This window comes from Platichthys flesus, chromosome 2 (assembly GCF_949316205.1).
Source record: "Platichthys flesus chromosome 2, fPlaFle2.1, whole genome shotgun sequence".
In the NCBI taxonomy this organism is placed as follows: Eukaryota; Metazoa; Chordata; class Actinopteri; order Pleuronectiformes; family Pleuronectidae; genus Platichthys; species Platichthys flesus.
Genome location: NC_084946.1, coordinates 18,400,498 through 18,418,817, shown reverse-complemented (window position 1 = coordinate 18,418,817; position 18,320 = coordinate 18,400,498). Strand labels below are relative to the sequence as shown.

Sequence of the window (18,320 nt, the reverse complement as noted above, 5' to 3'; positions counted from 1 at the left end):
GCTTGACATGGTAAAAAATGTTGAAGTCCTAGCCTGAGAAAAGAAATGTATTTGTTTGAGATTTACCAGCTCAAACATAAAAGAAATAGCTGCGAGTAGCATCATCATCATCATTCTGATATCAGATTCCTTGTCAAAGAGGAGTTCCGGCCATTACAATAGAAAGGTTGGTTTGATCTTTACTATGACCCTTGCAGGACTGTTAAAATGTTTTAAATGAAACTTAATCAGAAAAGGTTACTTAATGCTGTTAATGATGTCACTTTACTGGTCAGACCGAGCAGTTCCTTCCACTACTGCAGGATCCAATTCTGACGCCTGACTTCTTATTCCAGGTGCTTTTGGTTTTGAAACCATTCTATTATATTCAGCATCAAGAAGAACCACTGTTGGTAGGTTCCAACCACCAGGATCGCCCAGTAAGAAGCTCTGACTTAGTCGTATCGCCATCACAATCCGGCCCTTGTCAGAGAAGTTAATGTCTTCAAACTTCTCATTCGTCCTGCTTCCTACACCTTCACCCCCGAATTCATCTCGCCCATCGACAGGTTCCCATGTAATGAGATAATCAATGTAATTCCATTCACCTCTCAGTCGTTTTTAAAGTTGTGGCTGATCTGTGTTTATGTCTATGCACTGGCGGGATGCACAGGGCCTGCAGAGAGACAAGGGGGGGGGGGGGGGGGGTTTGGCTTGGTGTTGTATCAGACATGTGTTTAACCCTGACCCTGAGCCCGTAGAGGCCTGTGACCAGCCGCAGCAGATGGCCATGCAGCCCCGGGGGCTGCTCACAGGGTCACGGTGGCCTAGGACTCATCCACATGGAGCCACCTCTTCTGTGTGTGTGTGTGTGTGTGTGTGTTTGCTTGTCAGATTATGTGGTTGGAGGTTGTTGCGTTAATTAGTACAATTGTTGTTACACTTGTGCTCGTGTAATTATGTTTATCGGTTTCATTTTCATTATATTGCAATGGCAGCAACTTTAGACCCACAAGTTCAAGTACAAATTGTTTATTAACTGAGTTGAAGCGGTAGTGTTTACAAAGAGATGATTATTTTTACACTGCACTCACATAATTGCTGCGCCCAATCGAAATTATTGCAGATCTACATAGGACATTACTGCCCTGCTATTAGCCATTTAGAATCAGCATTTATACATAGGATAAATGGCTTTGACTCACTTTAATGTGGCTGCAGTGATAAGTGTTTAATTATGTGTTTGCCAACAAACATGGCTGTCCAGCTGTGCATACACACAGTACCAATAAAAGGAAGAAAGCAACATAAAATGTTTCAGAAAGGGGCTGCTGGGTAAAAAGCCAGGTCAAACTGTCCTGGAGACATACACAATATTTTTCTAAAACACACTGTTTCATGATGGAGCTGCATAACACATTGCTGGGGACTTGTTCGAAAGGTAACCTGCTTCTCGCCCAATGTCAGCTGGGATTGGCTCGGGCCTCCCTGTGACCCTCAGAAGGATAAGCAGTATATATGATGGACGGATGGATGGATTCCACAGTCACACACAGTGCTGCTCATTGTGGGAGCTGTTGGGTTTCTCTATAGATGTTAAGCTCTTGACCTTATTATGTTACAATTTGGTGGTTAAAATTGAATAGAGTTGAGTGTCTTTTTATTCGAGTTCATTCGTTTTTTTGCCTTGGATTTTGTGAGGCACTTTGTGACCTTTTTCTCAAATAGGTACTATGATTAAAGTTATTATCTATACACACATCTGTCCCAAATTTAATATATATGTTGAATTGGTGTAATTTGTCTTGACTGCTAAGGCCGTCACATATGATTCACTGTGTTTTATGTACATCCAACCATCTAATGAGCCCTTATGCCCAGTGTAGGAGCCTTTACATGAATGCATATTTTCAATATGTCCCTCAATGGGGAAATCTTCTTGTATATATTCAGGCTTTTAGTTATGGTATTCTTTGCAATTAGCGAAGTTTACAAAATAACAACGACGTGATGAAGTTTCTACAAAGTGCTGTTGGACCACATACTGAAGTCTCTCCAGCTTTTTGTGTATTATTTGTTGGAGTAAAGCTGCTGGACAGTGTCCCCTGGGTGTTTATTTACAGAAACAGTTCTGAATAATGAGTTGTAATGCTGCAGTAGTGAGGGTAAACTCTTCAGAAGCGAGGGACCGGTCTAAGCAGGACCGGTCTCCAGATCAATCCTGCTGGCAGACACAACAACACTGTTGCTTTGCCACAGTCTCTCTCTCTCTCTTTCTCTCTCTCTCTCTCTCTCTCTCTCTCTCTCTCTCTCTCTCTCTCTCTCTCTCTCTCTCTCTCTCCTCTCTCTGCAGAGGCACAGGCTATTTTTAGCCCTGGCAGCTCGTTCCCCCCACTGCACCCACGTCCCTCCAACACCACCCATCTCTCTCAATTCATCCCCTTCATATCGCCCTGACCTCAGCCTCCATCCTAACTCCCCGACTAAGCCCAAATGCACTCCCAGAATGATCCGCCGTGATCCCGCCACTCACCTCCTTTCCTCCCATCCTCGCCCCTGATCCCTCATGTACAGCCGGGGGAGGGAGAGAGGGAGTGCTGGTAAGTTGAGGAGATGTTTCAGGAGGTGCTGAGGAGCCAGATCGTGCTCCTCCTCTGTCTCGTCCACTCTCGTTTCCCCAGAGACACGATCTGCGTCCGAGCAGACTGGTGTCCCCCACCGTTGGTGTCAGCGGGAGCTTTGATTCCCGGGTGAGTTGTTGGAGACTGAGATGAGACGATGACTAATTGTCTGATCGGCGCTGGAGGCCGGCCAAGAACACAGGCTCATGACGAAGGGGGACTGCGGGGAAGATGAGGGCAGACAGACAGAAAATCCATGTGCATGTTCTTTAAGTGTGTGGGTTTGTATGTGTGTGTGTGTGTGTGTTTCTGTAAGAGTAACACAAGTGCAATGTGTGTGTTTGTGGCTGAGGGAGAAACATGGCGAATTCGAGAAAAAAGAGGGGGAAAGAAAAGAGACAAAGTATCGTCAGAGAAAGTGAGTGAGTTTGAGCTGTAACGTTTACTGTACCGGTGCAGAGGACTCTCTCTTCCTCCGTCTGTTGTTCTCCCTCATTAGACCATGACCACAGTTCTTCCAGTGAGGGCAAGTCAGTCACTGCGGTGCCCTTGAGAGTGCATCTTCAGCCAGCCTCTCTCATGATAATGAGGCGGGCCCCACAGACGCCGCTCGCTCGCACCATGCAGCCCCTGTCCGCCCTCACACCTGCTTCTGGGGGAGATAAGGACGGCGGTTTAAAGGAGAAGAGGAAGGCAGGCCTGCAGCCCCTCTATAGGGGCCCTGCTTGGGGTTTAAAGGCCGGGAGCTTGGTGCTGAGGGGCTTCAGCTGCCGACTGGGAAGTTTAGTTGGGTAATTAGAGCAAAATAAGGTAACACAATGGCATGAATTCACATTCTTTTCCTCTTTCTGCTTGGCTCCTCCTGTGAGAGCTGTTTGCCCAGACTCGGAGCGCAGCCAGCTGAGGCTGATAAGACTCCCAGAGAGGGGAATATTTTGAGTTTATTCTTCTCTCTCCATACACATCTGAGCTCATACCACGCGGCGCCACACAAACCGACATTTCCTCACAACACATGACAATGTTCCTGCGGTGTTCTCTCAACACAGGTGCGAACATGTGCCCCATACCACATTGCATCTTATTAACAATAGCATCTCCCAGATGTGTTACATCCTTCAATATCTCTGCAGCTATCTGCGTGCCTCTTCATGACTGTCATTCCACATCACACTACTCCTCCAATGTTCTGTGATGCTGATTATATTCTCATGCTGAACAGTGTGATGGAATATAACCACGACTCTCTCGCTCACCACCGCGAAGAGTCGGGGGCTGTTGTCGCCGCTGCTATATCTTCTCTCATCATCTGTCTTTTCACTTTTCTTTTCTGCACAGGAGAATGCCATTTCATACTACGATTCCAAAGCGGATTCAGACTATGTGAGTACAGTACGGACTGCTCCCCCCCCCCGCCTGCCTGCCTCAAACCCTCGAATCCCCCCCCCCCCCCCCCCCCCCACACTTCCCACCCCTGCCACCCTCTGCCAGCAACCCCACCCTCTCCCCCATGGCCCCTGCGATGTTGATGCCCCCCTCTCCCCCGCCCCGCCTCCGGTCACAGACCCCCGGGCTGTCTGTGTGTGTTAGTGAGGTGACGCTGCTTTATGGTGAGTCGGTCTGACAGAGCAGGAGCAAGGCCGACGTGCATGTGACAGTGACTTCAGCTGTCCTCCCCCAGTCCAACTTCTTTCTCCTCACCCCAGACCCGGACCGTGTCAGCTGCAGCCCTCTGTGCCCTTCAAGAACCCCCTTGCACAATACACAAGCCTGCATCACGCTTTTATATACCAGAACACAATCCCTGCCATGCATGTCAATCATACTGAAGAGTATAAATGACATTCAGGGCGAGGCCTGCGGGCTGAGTGATGCAGCTTCCTCCACAGAAGACACGCGAGTCAGCGGTGGCACTTCCTCCAGGCGTGCTGCCACCTTTAGTTTCTCCTCAGGACACGTCCCGCTCACAGCCTCGGCCCGACTGATTGATTAAGTTTCATGGAGGAGTGCGAGAATCCCCCCCCCCCCCCCTGTAGATCACCAAAGCGCCAGAAGATGGGAAGAGAGTGAGATAGAGAGGAGAAGAGAGTGAGGAAGGAAGGCGCGCCAGCAATAAATCATGGTGTGATTTTGTCTTTGTGCACACCACTCCTGTGATTAATGACACAGCGCTTTAGGGCCTGTCAGCACATCTAATTGGAGAACATCGGTCATCATTAACATGGCACACTGAGGCCGAGCCAGTGACACGCCCCCTGACCCCCCCACTTTAGCATCCTTACCGCCACCAAAAGACGGCAGCGAAGGTCACACAGGGGTCATTCGTCATCCCTGCAATCCCAAAATCCGCCCACTAGTTACACCTTTTGCCGAATCTTGATTCCTCCCATGATGACCTTTTTCAATTAAGTCTCCACTGCCGGGGTGAAAACGCTGTACTATTAGAAAGATATGATGAGAATTCAGTTTCACTGAAGGTAAGTGACTGGTAGACTCTCTTATCCAAGCCCTGTCTCCTCTGTTCATTATCCTGTACTCTAAACCCTGTTAATTTCTCCACTTGTCACTGTACCTTCGATATGAAAGTGTAATGTGATCATTTAAAAGTCAAAATGTGCCAAAGCATGTCTGATATCCACCCTCGCGTTTAGGTTTACACAAATGCATGCATTACCATTTCCCATTACTACACACACAGACTTAACTTTTATTTTTAATTCCTTACCTCTCCACTATTTAACAAAATTTTCCCAAAATAGAATTATATAGTCACTTTCAAGTCTTATTTCTGGCAGATAAAAATAGATGTATAAAATCAGCCCCCATAAAAGATGTTAACAGGGAAAGCATTCTGCGATATGCAAAAATGTAATTCTATTTTTAGTCTACGTCATCCCTCGTTCACTGCAATGCTTTCAATACCCAGGCAGAAAAATGTTGTTAATCATATCCTTAGGCACTAATTTACTTTACTTGTCTGTTAAGTAAATGTGTCATAAGCAACTGTTTATGTAATATTATGTCGGTTTCAAGAGCTGCATTTTTCTCTTGGTCTTTCTTGCACTCGATCAATTAAGCGTACACACACACACACGTGCTACACACACACACAGGGTCACAAACAGCAGGTTCCAGGTTAGCCCTGGTCGGCTGAAGGGCGGGAGCGAGAGAATCTTCAAAATGTCATCTCTGGCCTCTTCAGCCTTTAATTAAACCGCGAGAATGGGGGAGATAAAAATTAACAAATTGGGTAATGAATTGAGCAAAACAGGTGCTGGATGGTTGAAGAAAATGAACCAATCAGTCTTTCCTGTGTGGATTTATTCCGTTGCTAATTAGATGCTGCCTTGGTTAATTATGATTGGGCTCTTCTGAAGAAAGAAAGAGAGAAAAAAAAAAGAAGAAAAACCTCCTCCCTGCCCGACATTGACAGAATTAGTGTCAGACTGAGTGATAAACAAACACCTCAACCTTACAGTAAATGATGGTGAAAAAAACCAATCAGGTTTAATGTTAATTGGTAGTCAGTCGCAAAAGTGTGTCAACAAATCTCAACTAAACTTTATTTGAAGGATCGGAAGCTCTGTTCATCTGTGACTCAAGTATTTGTATTCAACGGTACATTTTACTCCTCTACATCTTGAGTCCTACTTTGATCCTACTTTTCTTTCAAATTAAAACATCCTTATTGAATTAGAACAGGAGATCACAACACAACACTTGTACCATTAGTCAACTGACGGCCACATATTTACTTTATTTGCTGTCGGACAACATCTTACCTTATGTTAATGATCCGTCAGATGAACTTTGACAAAAACACCCCTCGGTCTTTTTGTTCTACAGTAAATGCTCAAATTAACCATTATTTTGAGTAGCTGCACATTAACACTCATTCTTTTTTTTAAACCTTTGCCCTGGTTGTTTTTTAACTTTGAGTTAGAGCGATATATATGTGCTTTATTTCTAAAATGCTCTCAGATTTAAGGTTAAGAGAAATGAACTGCTTTTACCAAACTTAATTTGATGATAATAATACGTTGTTTTGTGAACAGGGCTTTCAACAATGACATTTAACAGTGAAAGTATATAAAATAACAAAATGAATCACGCAAAATAAGCCATGAGTTGTTTGTCAGGTCTTTCCACCCAGGTCATATTCACCCGTCCTGACATGTCTCACATCCATATCATGAACTGGTTTCCATCACAGCACTGATGGAACACAACTGTTCTTATGGTGACTTTCAACAGGACCTTAAGCACAACTATCCCCCGGCTCGTCCCACCGACAGCTTGTAATTGCATTTTAATAGTCAATTAGAGTTGGCCCATCAATCAGTTTATGCCATGGACATGGGGTTTTGATTTAATTTCTCCCCCCTCAAAAAACAACATCAACAAAAAACCAAAATAGTCCATAACACGTCAGATCCAGTTAACCCATGCCACTCTATTTAAATGAAACTCACAAGCTGTTTTTTTAAAGTCAAATTTGTTTTGCAGCAGCCGGAGTGCTTGCGGAATGACCAGCGATATTAGTTTTTGTTTTACAAATATCCAATAAATGAAGGCTGATGGAGGATGACTAATGAAGGGAGAATGATAGAGGCAAGACGCCTCACTGTGCTGAGGGCTACTTCTCCACAGCGCTGAATCACAGAGCTCGGTGCATGAGCGCACATTAGTTTAATCGTCTTTATTTCACCAAGATCCCTCCACGACTCCACATCGTACGCTTTAATATTTGAATCTTGATGTTGTAGAGGCGACCTGCCTGGCTGGTCTACGTGCTGCTTCCTTAGAACGTATCTAACAGGGTTCTTTAGTGAGCAAGATCAAGACTAAGTTAATAAACTCAGCCGGAGAGGGACGTTCTATCTCGCTGCCATTTCGTTCCCTCAACATCCCACAATCAGTTCCTCCTGTGGGAACAGGCACAGATTGTACTCTATTGATAACATATCTAGATAAAAAGTTTAAATGTCAGTTTTTTTGCCTTTTTCTTTATCTCCTGTCTTTCTTTGATATCTGACACTTTTCCCGATGCAATATCTGTGCCGGTCTTTCTCGTCGTGTAGAATGCCCCACGACTGAGAAGACGAACAGGAGCCGACACCTTTCTATTCAGGTTTAGTCTCTTTTTTGATTGGTTTTAAGAGGCGCAGGCGAGAGAGAGGAGACAGCGCTAGGAAAGACGTTATCATTCAGACGGATGGGAGACTAAACAGTGATTAAGTGGCGCCGGTTGCTAGTTATTGTTGGGGTTAATTTGCACGGCACCTCGAGTGTCTGTGATAAGTCATCTCGGGTACTAATGACTCTCTCTGCTTGGTGTCTGCTCTGATACTTGCTGCCGTTCTCTGATGAGAGGGAGGAAATAAAAAGAGCCGAAACCTAAAGGCGGAGAAAAGTCACATTAATTGATATTTATATGCTTAACGGTACCTGAAGGCTGTGTGATTTCAGCCGTTTTTGTAAATAAACTGTAGAAAATGGCCTTCAAATTGGTACGGAGTTTGTCTTTCACGTATGAATAATGTAGCAGGAGATTATGCAGGTTCACGACAAAAGGAAAATGTCCAGAACTTTCAGGTGAGGGGTGGAGCCTGCTTAGAACACGGTGTATGAAGTCAGCTGTATAAATCATGTGCTTTTGTTTGTGTGTGTATGGCATTGTGAGATATTTGCATTTTTTTTTCTGTTGAGTCACGATTTAGAAATGCTGTCGACACACCCACTCGCTCGCTGTGAATTTTTCTATTCTAGCATTGGCCAACTCTGACATTTCATCAATATATAAATAGCCCCACTGGACAACTTCAGGAAAAAGTCTGGAGTTAGGTGCACGTCTGAAAGCAGCTTACATGTGCGTTAGAAAGTAAGATCAGATTCATCATTTGTACCAGAGCCACAGATGGTCTCGATAAAGCCACAAAGAGACGGTACCATATTTGCATGTTTCCCTTGTTTTTCTATCCACTTGTGTTTGTTTGCTCACTCAGATATGTGTGTCTGTGTGTGTGTGTGTGCGCACTTGTGTTTGTGTGTGCATGCAGGCGGAGGACGGAGAAGAGGAGAGCCTGCTGGATAGCACCTCCTCGTTGGAGCTGGAGTTTGTGGACGATCCAAACTTCAAAAACAAGGTCAACTACTCGGCCAGTGCGGTCCAGATTCCTACAGACATATACAAAGGCTGTAAGTACATAACAACGGATTCTCGTCATGATTGTTTTGGTGAGTGAGTGACTTTACACCAGATAAAGAAATTCCTCACAGCAAGAAGTTTCAGGGTTTGAACCTCACGGCCTTCCAGGTCTGTTTGCATGATTTCCTTGTGTCTGCCTTGGTTTTCTCCAATTTCCACCGACAGTCCAAAGACATGCAGCCTGGGTTAATTGGAGTGACTGCTGTTTGTCTCTATTCAATGCAGTTCAGTCATCTTTATTAGCCTGACATTTACATGTGATGCCAAGATGATTAAAGAAGACAATCAAAGAATCATATCAACAAACACAACAACAATACTTATTAAGAACAAAATAGGTCATCACATATTTAGCCAGAACTGCTAATTCCTTCTTTTCCCCACCAGAATGAAGGGTCATTTATCCCTTTGTAAAAATGTGTCTCTTTATATTTCTCCATTTTCTGCATTGTGTGAAGAAGTGTAAGTCAGATAACAGATAATGGGTGGGTGCTCACAGCCTGTTTTGTTTGCTGAATGATCTCTTACAGTTAGCATGTAACCTGCTTGTCAATTTTTCATCATTGGATTTTGTTCTATTTGTTGCCCCCTGTTAGAAGATAAAAAAAGTACTGTATTATTTGAATGTGTCGTGTGCACGACCACATCTCCTGGTTGTCACACAAACTGCTTGGTCATGGATAGATCCTTTGACTCGACCTCTCCGGCACGTTAGCTCAGTCTCTCCCTCTTTTTATGTCAGCCTGCAGTTTAGCACACTAACATGATTTTAGATGACAGACGCTCCCTCACACCACATTCCTACTGTATTTTCTTTTTTTAACACATGGGCATTGTCTGTGTCACTTGCGGGCCCTGCCCTTCGTGTCTGGCACCGCTCTGCCCCGCGGCCATAACACCCTCCTTAGTCTGCAGCTGCCAAATGGACAAAGGGAACACATGTACCTTGGGGGACTCTGATTTTTCTTGGCACGTTCCCTCTGTTACCCACCTCTTACCTTTTGGACGCTCTGTCCCGGCCTCTTTAAATATTCAGAAACCAGAAGCTGCAGCAGGCAGACATTTTCGCCGTGGTCAAATTTCTTCTTTTTTTTATTGTCGAGCTCTTTGCCGTCTTTGTTGAAGAGGCAGTGTATGGCCCTTTCCTGTAACAATGCTCTCCAGCTGTGTCTCCAGACAAATCTTGACTGAATAAGACACTCCTGGTTCAGGAGGAGATGTCAAAGGCCACGGCTAACTCACAATAGAGCAATCAGGCCTGCACATTGTTCCCGGAGCCATTTTGTGCCAGCTCTGGTTCCCCTGTCTGAAGATATGACCCAGAGAATAGAGGCCTCTTGATTGAGCCTGGTGGAGACCAGACAAGTAGAGTGGTACAGTGCATAGAATATCTTTTTTTTTCTCTTCCCTTCTCTGGAAATGTTTACTATTGATGTTGTGTTGCTAGCTCCCATTGTGCAATCTGCTGTGCTGAGATTGTCAACCGCCTATTTGTTGCCAACTCCATTATGAACGTGCGTTGTGTTTTAGGTGTTGGTGTTTTAAAAAAACAAAACAGTAATGAAACACATGTTGCTGCTCAGATTCTTAAAGACGCTTTGCCACCAAACCAAATGACACAAACGTAGAATTTTCAATCATCAGTCTTGACATGATAAAAGTGCAATGTAGACAAAGTTAAAGGGAAACTCCAAAGATTTTACACGTTAGCATCTATCATTTTTTGTCATTTTGATGTGGTTTCCAAATCCTTGCTGCTGCACTGGCTAATGCTACACTATTGGGAATCTTTTCTTCTTCACTGCTCTAAAAACAGTACTTGCCAGTGGCAGTACATGGCACCTGCTGTTCTGGAGCAGCAGAAGTGATTTCCAGGAATTGGAGTTTTATATGTGTGGAGCTAATATAGTTGAAAGACGTGGAATTGGATCAGAGCATGTATTTGCTTGCTCGCCAATTTCCCGAAACAGCATTTTCAAGAAGAGGTATTTCCAAAGCCGGCATCGGTAGTTTATTCTAGTTTTTTGGTAGTTGTCTAGTTTAACAGAACATACAAAAAGTAACTACCGATTGCTTTCAAGGGACAAAGACAACTAGTCAGCTCAGTATTATCAGTGAGTCACTGTTTAAATTAACTTCTCCAGCAGAACTTTACTTCAGGGTTCAGGTTTGTAGAGTTTCAGTAGTTTCAGAGAGACATGGTAAAAGGTGGACTGTTCTCTGTGTGTGGAGTTCTCCTCTGGTCCTGCCATTGGGAGCCTGCAGGGTGCCTTGGAGAGGATGTCTGAGGAAACTGATGTGGGCGGATTGTTGTCCTCTTGGTCTGTAGAGGTCTGGATCTACGTTGTGTCTGTGGGTAAAGGATGAGCAGAGGGAAGAAGTGATGTGAGTGGGCAGATTGAGTGCTTGTTCCTCAGGGGGAGGCCAGAGGAAAGGCAGAGAACTGAAAACTATATAAAGGAGCGCAGACCAAAGTACAGCTCACAATGCTTCACGGTTATTCTGAAATACACAACTGTTGTTTATTAGCACTCACACTTAATGTAGTTCACTTTGATTTGTACACATTGTTAATGTACTGCATAAATTGGCTGTTTTCCAGAAAATGGCTTCTTATAGTTCCAGTCACATGAAAGTGAGCGTCCTTGGAGAACGGCACAGATAGACTGAGAGATAGAAAGAAAGGGGTGAGAGGGGATGGAAGGAGAAGAGACACTTTAATAATAGCAAAAAAATATCCTTCTTTTTTTTTGATTGTGATCCTTTCAGCGGCTCAATGAGGCGGTGTATCCGTCCTGGTTTGATTTGTCTGCTAGGCCCCATGTCCGTTTATTGAGATTGAGAGTGTTCCCTGAGCGCAGTAATGAACCATTTTATGATTCATTATCCCACTGCTGATTCCTGCTGCCAAGTCTGCAAACTTTCTAATTAGCTTAGGTCAAACATTCATACAGTTTTCTTCTAATTATCATTGCTTATTAGAGGATGGACATCGCAACACAGGCTCAGGGGAATAAATTGATGTGGGCGGGGTCATCCGTGGTAAAAACGGGTTGTTTTCTCCTTCTGACTGCTACAGACATTGTGAAGAACAGGCAGTGATTTGCTAAATTACTGTTGAGGAAAGGCCTCTGGATATATAACGTTAAAAATAACTGAAAAATAAGCATGAAAACAGTGAGGGATCACGCAATCATTCTTTATTTTATAGATTCTTTGAACCTCATTGGTAATTGGACATTGGAGTCCGTGCTGCAGATGGAGGATACTAAGCCATATTGGGTCAATCATCAGCTGCATGTGCATTACAATATGTTGAAAATATACACCATTGTATATCAGCCTTTTTGAAAAAGAAGTAATTATGTGTGTACAGTGTACACATATTGGATGCCTACACTAGTGTGTGTGTGTTCCAAAGAGCAGCCACTGTTCCCAGCAGGGTATAGAGAGAACCACCAGTGAGTGTGGGAAGTCCTTTCATTAAATTTGAAGTTTAAATCCGCTGCATGCGGCGCCGTTTCCAGAGGCCTAGCGTCATGTTGTCAGTTTGCTATTGTAGTCGAGCACAGTGAGAAACTTGGTTATCACAAATGAATGGCGAGGACTGGTTAACTGTGTGTGCAGATGAAAGAGCAGAGCTTAAATGATTTGCATGGAGTGATTATCCCAGCCACCACACACACACACAAACACACACACACACACACACACACACACACACACACACACACACTCACACACACACACACAGACACACACAGGCAATCACCACAACCACCACCGTCACCCGCCCCTGTACTTGCCTGTCTAATTGTTCAATCAGAGACTTCCAAAGTCTTCCATTACTTTTTACCATCGATTTCCTCTGAGGTTTTAGCCCAGTTCACGCTACACGGTTTTTATTCCAATTTTCCAATCGGCAACAAATTTAGGAAGTCGGAGAAAAGGCTCAAGTTTGGAGCAAAATCAGGATTCAATATGCACTCGCCAATCTCTGTGTCCGAACTCATTGACAGGTCGCAGACTCTGCCTATGTCTGTAGAGGACAAAATAACTAAGACGAGTCAGTGACAACTACAGACAACTATGGCAACGTAGGACCCCCCCCCCCGTCACCAGTCAGTCGTGTTGCATGAACTCACATCTGCAGGACTCGTGATCAAACGACAGCAGGTCATGTGGTTTGAAGTGCACAACGATCCGATGAGTCGTGCAGTCTAAACTTGGCTCAATTAGTTTGCTTGTCAGTTGGTGTGTGGCAGGTTGTGTATAGTTTGTTACAGCAGGTTGTTTTCTGATGTTGCGGAAAACCGGTTTATGTTTTGTTTTTGTTAAAAACAGCGGCCTGCATAATATTATTCCAAAATGAATGCAAGGAAATATTCCCTGTTATTCACTGAGGGCATCTATCTCAAACCCCGGGGGTTATTAGCATCATAAGTATGATAAAGTGTGAAGAAAGTGTTGTGAGGTTAAAACAAGCTTTTATTCATGAGACTTAAATTAACAAGAGAGTGTACTCCCTGCCCTTTCATTGTTAGCCTCCATTTTCTCTGGTCCAAGCCTGGGTCCCTTCTGGGAAGCTGCTGGCACAAAATAAATAAATAAAAGAAATCATCCAATTCACCTTTGTAAAGAGCAAATTGCATGGGGTGTGTGTAATGTGCAGGGGAAAAATGAGTCCAACAGATACAGCCGATAGCGAGTCAACGCAGTGTCGTGTGAGAGTAAAGAAGGAGAGATTTGCATTTGTGGGGTTTAATTTGAGTCAAACTGCCTCTGATGTCTCTCGTCCTCTTTAAAAATGGATCTGGGGAGAAGTCCGCTTCGCTGGCTCTGAGGGACAAAGGCGACATTTGATAGACAGACTCAGGTCTGTTCACAATAGGAAGGGAATGTGAAGGTGAGAAGAAGGAGAGTGATGCTTTGTTACTTAGTCGTATTATAAGCTCTGGCTCCCATTAGTCACTGTTCCCACTCAGCCTTTGGCTTATATCTGTAATATTAAACTTCTCATCTTTAAGTTCGAAGCATAAAGATTTCCTTCACATAGAGCAGGGATGGGGAGGCTCGAGTCCTGCAGTGGCCACATGTTCGATTCCTACTCGGATGTTTGTCCGTGTGTGTATTTGTCCACTTACTTCACATACATCCAGTATTTGGTTCAGGTTCCATTAAGTGCAGGAAGCTTCCCTGTCAACCAACTCAAAGTCAAACCAGATTCAAAAGTGTGGAAAGTGAATTATGAAACAGAAAACAAAAAGAGTAATAAAGCAGTGAAGAATAGGATTTGAAGTTAGAAAGAGAGGAAATACATTAGTAACAGTGCACTCTGTATTTTCAGTTGTTCTAAACGTTACAGACGTTACAGATCTTTCTTTCTCCGCCCCTCACCCATCTCATCCCCGATAGTGTGTGCCCAGTGAAGGGGCACTATCATTCACCCGCACACTAATTAGAACAGTCAGCACAACAAACTCCACTTCGCTCACCAGCAGCCTCACAAATTACATTTGGTGTGTTTGTTATTTACTGCTCTTGCTTAATTAGAAAAATTGTTTTGGAGGAGCACTCTGGAGGTGTGGTGGGTGAAATCTCTCCCTTAGGTATTATTCTGTATTAATATTCACCTTTCCTCAGAGAATCAACAAACAACAAATACTACTCCTGAGTAAAACTGTTTGATTCCCTCAAATGATTTTTAATCATGATTAAATTAATTTATAATGAGTTAATGCAGCAGCTTCATTTGCTAGCAGATTCTCTGGGAGGGCTTTCTAAACTAAAATATACAACAGGAAACAATATAAGTCAGGTTATAAAGCACCTTCTTGGTTGGTTTCCTCAACCAAAGCTTAAAAAAGACAAAACAAAATTCTGCAAAGGCTGAGACTTTGTCATAGCTTAGCTTTGTGTGATGTGTGAGCTGCTGCCAGTTCCTGTTGCTGCTGTTTGCTCCTGCAGGATGAAAGCTTTTAGGTTCAGGCACTTTAACACTCGGCCAGGCCACAAAGCAGCCATGAAGGAAGAGGGACGGAGGAGAGGCAGAGAGGGAAAGAGGGGAGAAGAGGGGAAGATGTAAAGGAACTAGGCTGACATTGTAGAGATAGAAAAGGAGGTGGTAAATTCAGATGTTGGTTTGTAATGACCTCAAACTATTGATGTTTTCCGATACCAGTACCAGCATCAGAAATACTGCATATATAGGGCATCGGCAAGAAACACACATTTACCGATCTGATACCAGGTCTTTGAAATAGTTTCACCCTTTACCCTTCTTTTCCTGGAAATCACTTCTTCAACACTGCTCCCAAACAGCGGTTGGACTGTGCTGCCAGTTGCAAATACTGTTTTTAATGATTGCCAGCAGCGTAGCATTCACCAGAACACTGGCCAAAATTTACTCCGACCAAAAGAGGTGGTTTTCATTCAGGTCAAACTGAGGCAGGGTTTGGTTTGTTTGCAGTGTGGAACAACTTTTTGTGTTTTGGACCAATTGCAGGAAGTTGAGACACCATTAAACAATAGAAGAAGAAACAGAAGTGGAAGCAGCAATTTCAATTCAAACAGAAATACATTTTTTTCTCTCTGTAATTTATTCAAAAAATTAAAGAATACAAAATTAGAAGTGACAACACTCCGACATCCGACCCCTGTCCATTTATACAGTAATCAATGCCAGGTAAAAAGTAGCCCACGTAGATGATGACAAGATGTACAAACAGAAAAAATACACAAAAGTATTTAATGTGCTCCTGAAAAGTGAAACCACAACTAACCGGATCAAACCAGAGGAATGTCTCCTTTCAGCGCTGTGTTCACCACAAAGACAATTCTATTCACCATCCGTTTTGGACTGGAAGTAAAAGGAAAACGTCAGAGAAAGCTTCAGGGCAAAAAATGTCAATCAAACTAGCTGAAAGGCTGAACAGCACGAGGGGGAGATCATCCGTTCTTGTCATTAGTGTGAACTGATCTTCTGAGTGAAGAGACCAACGGTTTCTCCTTCACACAATGATTCTGCCAAAGCTAAATCACATACGACTTTGTGACAATACACATTCTGGGTATCAACTCACTAAGATTCAATGGCATGCGTGTCTCCTCCCTGTCTTCTTGAGTCATACCACCAGTATATCAAAGTCAAGAGAACTGAACTGCACCAGTACCTGTAAGTCACTCAATTTAAAAATATTTAAATGCATCTCAGCAATACTGATTGTGATACTTCAAAGGGAATCCCCCATGGGCTTTGGAACTATTACCATCATGGGTTTCTCATGAGGGACCACTTGTGTTGCTCTGATGTATTACAGGCCCCTGTGCCTCTCCTCTGCGTGCACAGTCATTGCATGGAGCCATTTCTATAACGTTGGCTTAATACAGGGCTTGACGCGCAGATTAGTTTGGATGGCTCCTTATGGCGAGTAAATCAGTGTGAATAATGGGTGCACGGGGGAGGGAGGGGGGGGTCGTATGATAGAGGAGGTGCTGGTGGAAGGGGGGGGAGATTGAGGGATGATGTCACACAGAGATGCTCCATAAATCCCATTCATAATTGTTTCCCTACTTGGTGTGCAGTCCTGCTCCGTGAAGGGGTAAAGCCAAGGGTGCTCTAAATGTCAGGGGAGCGGCGCTCTGATGAATTACCTTCTAAAGATATCAGAGAGCGGGCGTTTCATGTGAAGGATGAGGCCCAACACAATGCTCGCAGGCTCTGTGCGCCTGTGGACATATTTTCATTTGTCTTTTTATCAACTGTCCTGAGAAGTCGGAGCACATCCCAACTGCGTAAATCAAAGAGAATTAGTTTACTGCGTTGTCCTATCTGTGATGTGCCGTCGCTTTCCTTTGGTTTGGGTTTCTCTGCAGCGACCGCGTGCAGATGTGTGTCTGCATGTGTGATTGCGTGTGAGGGTGCCTCCCATATGACTGCTTTAGGTTAAGATTGCAGCTAAACACACAATTTGGTCTGCTTTATTACTCTGGCTGAAAGAGTAATCTGATCAGCACTAAAGACACGCATATATATACCTTTTGCCAGCACCATGAGAACATCGTGGACACGGAAATATTCAGAAAACATATCAAGCCCACTGCAGGTGTTAAATCCATGTGTGCATGCAGCCCCGGACAGAGATGAGGCTGATAATCTGTCGTGCATATATACCAGTAAGGTACCTTGATGTTAGTCGTGGTTTCTGAGATGATGCTGGTTTCAGACGGCGGGTCACAGGATGTCTCTTCGCCCTTGGCCTGTCTGGGACAGCTATCATTACATACCCAGTGCCTCTCCAGATAAGGGCACCCAGGACTTCACAGCACACGGGCCGCCCCCCCCCCCCCCCCCCCAGCAACCCGATGTGATAACTCCTGCTCAAAGGATAATACTTTTTACACATTAATCAGATGGCTCTTTAACCATGGAGCGCTGCGTGGCCCACATGAAATTGAAACGCGTAGTTTGCCTCGGTGATCCTGGTAATCTCCACACAAACATCAGTAAGATATCGCCACCGGTCCCATTGAAATGAATTGACTCACAGGAGCGACTGCAGCAAGTTTGGAAATCCATGGTCGTAAAACTGCAGAGATACTGAGAGGCTCACGTCTTCTCCTCCCTGGTTGCATTCCCCCACTTCTTCCTCCATCTGGACCCTGCCAATGTAAACATGTGTTATGAGAGATAGAAGCTAATAAAGCACTTTGACTCTCTAATTCTGGTTGAATGCAATTAACTTTGTAGCAGATATGTCCCTGGAAAACACATCCTTCAGGAATGAGTCGTCAAATAACAGCTGACAAACCATTAGACTGATTGTTTAATGAATCAAATCAGAAGCTACTGTTTATTTTACAGTGATGGTAAAGCCTGAGCTGAAGCAATGCCCACAAATTCATCTTTTTAATTGTGGGTGAAACGACTACCTCAAAGTGTCTGGGGGCTGGCTGCAGAATATATGTATTCAAATCTGGGATATGGGCTTCATTGCTGGATTGGGGGAGGAAGTGGAGACATGTTTTTTTACATTTAAAAGATAGGACAAAATGGAGACAGGTCTTTCGCTCTAGTTTAATGATAAGCTGCTAACCACCAGCTGGATTTTGCAGCAGAGATCATGCATCCATCCCCCACTGGGCACTGGTTTCTCACCAGCCTTATTGTTCTGCCTCAGATGTCGTCTCCGCGTACCAGCTAGTTGTTTACCTACCAAGCAAAGGTCCGACATTTGTCAAGACTTCCAATAAGCAAATCTTTTTCGCTCAGTCATGTCTCAGATTCTGCCGTTTTCAATTTAGCTGTTTATAGTTTGAAGTTTGTTTTTGGTCCATTTATGTATTTTCTCTCCTTCCCTGATGGGCGAGAAATTGCCGTTTTTCGGGCTGTGAAGGCGGCCGCTCATTCGTGTTAATATGTGTGTTGCCTTTCATCAGTCGCCCCCCCTCTCTCTTCTGTTTTTTTTTTTTTTTTTATCCTCATCTGTAGGGCTGCTTCCATCCTCCTCTTT

The 18,320-nt window shown here is 44.1% G+C and overlaps 1 protein-coding gene across 1 annotated transcript in view; it reads left to right on the top strand.

The window, feature by feature from the left end:
• Nucleotides 1-18,320, top strand: part of cacna2d2a (calcium channel, voltage-dependent, alpha 2/delta subunit 2a) — a 144,618-nt gene that overhangs the window by 83,579 nt on the left and 42,719 nt on the right. The window contains exons 5-6 of the mRNA XM_062404065.1: nucleotides 3,939-3,983; nucleotides 8,660-8,798. Coding sequence (XP_062260049.1) covers nucleotides 3,939-3,983; nucleotides 8,660-8,798 — 184 coding nt within the window. The remainder of the gene's footprint in view (nucleotides 1-3,938; nucleotides 3,984-8,659; nucleotides 8,799-18,320) is intronic.